General features: G+C 61.8%; 1 protein-coding gene across 1 annotated transcript in view; it reads right to left on the reverse strand.

Moving 5' to 3' along the window:
* Positions 1-102: 102 nt before the first annotated feature.
* Positions 103-712, reverse strand: part of LOC104524023 (rho GTPase-activating protein 44-like) — a gene marked incomplete at both ends in the record, with an annotated part of 13477 nt that continues 12867 nt past the window's right edge. Inside the window, 3 exon segments of the mRNA XM_010166769.2 lie at positions 103-166; positions 169-261; positions 551-642. Coding sequence (XP_010165071.2) covers positions 103-166; positions 169-261; positions 551-642 — 249 coding nt within the window.

Here is a 712-nt window from a genome sequence, read left to right on the forward strand (position 1 = left end):
CCCCCAAGACCACTCAACCTCCACCAGCTCAGTGTCACCTCCCCTTTCAGGGTGGTGGCATTTCCACCGCCTCCCCAAACCCTGGCACCACAAAGCCCCTACCCATCCTTCTTGTAAAACTCCAGCATCATGTTGTCCGTGGCCACGCTGAGGGGCCGCCGCGCCTGTGGTCCATGTCCGGGGAGGGCATGGAGCTGTAGTTGGCGTTGTGGTTGACGTGCATGGGGCTGCCGTAGTTGCCAGTCACGTTGAACTCGATGTCTGAGGGGGGTGAAAGGAGAGTAGGGTGACGTTGGGTCTTGTGTCCTCAGTGAGGGGTGGGATGGGGTTACTGGCACTTCAGGAATGCTCGGGGTGGGACCTGGAGCAGCTGGGTTGGGTTCACTGCTGTGATAAGTCTTTGCCAGATCTCTGCCTGAGCTCCCCTCCCCAAGCCAAGGCAAGCAGAGGGGGCTGGCAAAGATAAATAGGGGAGCTCAGCACCCCCTCCCCAGCGAGGGCCGGGGTGTCGCACAAAGCCCATCCTGCCCCGCCGCGGGGCACAGCCTACCTCCGGGGAAGAACCAGTCGGCGTGCTGGATGAGCGGCTCGATGATGCCCACAATCTGCAGCGAGACGGTCGTCATCATCTCCGTCATGTTCCTGCAAGGCAGCAGCTCAGCAACCCCCTTCACCCTCATTCCCAGCACCCCTATTGCCTCCCCCCCCGGCT

This window comes from Antrostomus carolinensis, unplaced genomic scaffold (assembly GCF_000700745.2).
Source record: "Antrostomus carolinensis isolate BGI_N321 unplaced genomic scaffold, ASM70074v2 scaffold15724, whole genome shotgun sequence".
NCBI classification, from domain to species: domain Eukaryota; kingdom Metazoa; phylum Chordata; class Aves; order Caprimulgiformes; family Caprimulgidae; genus Antrostomus; species Antrostomus carolinensis.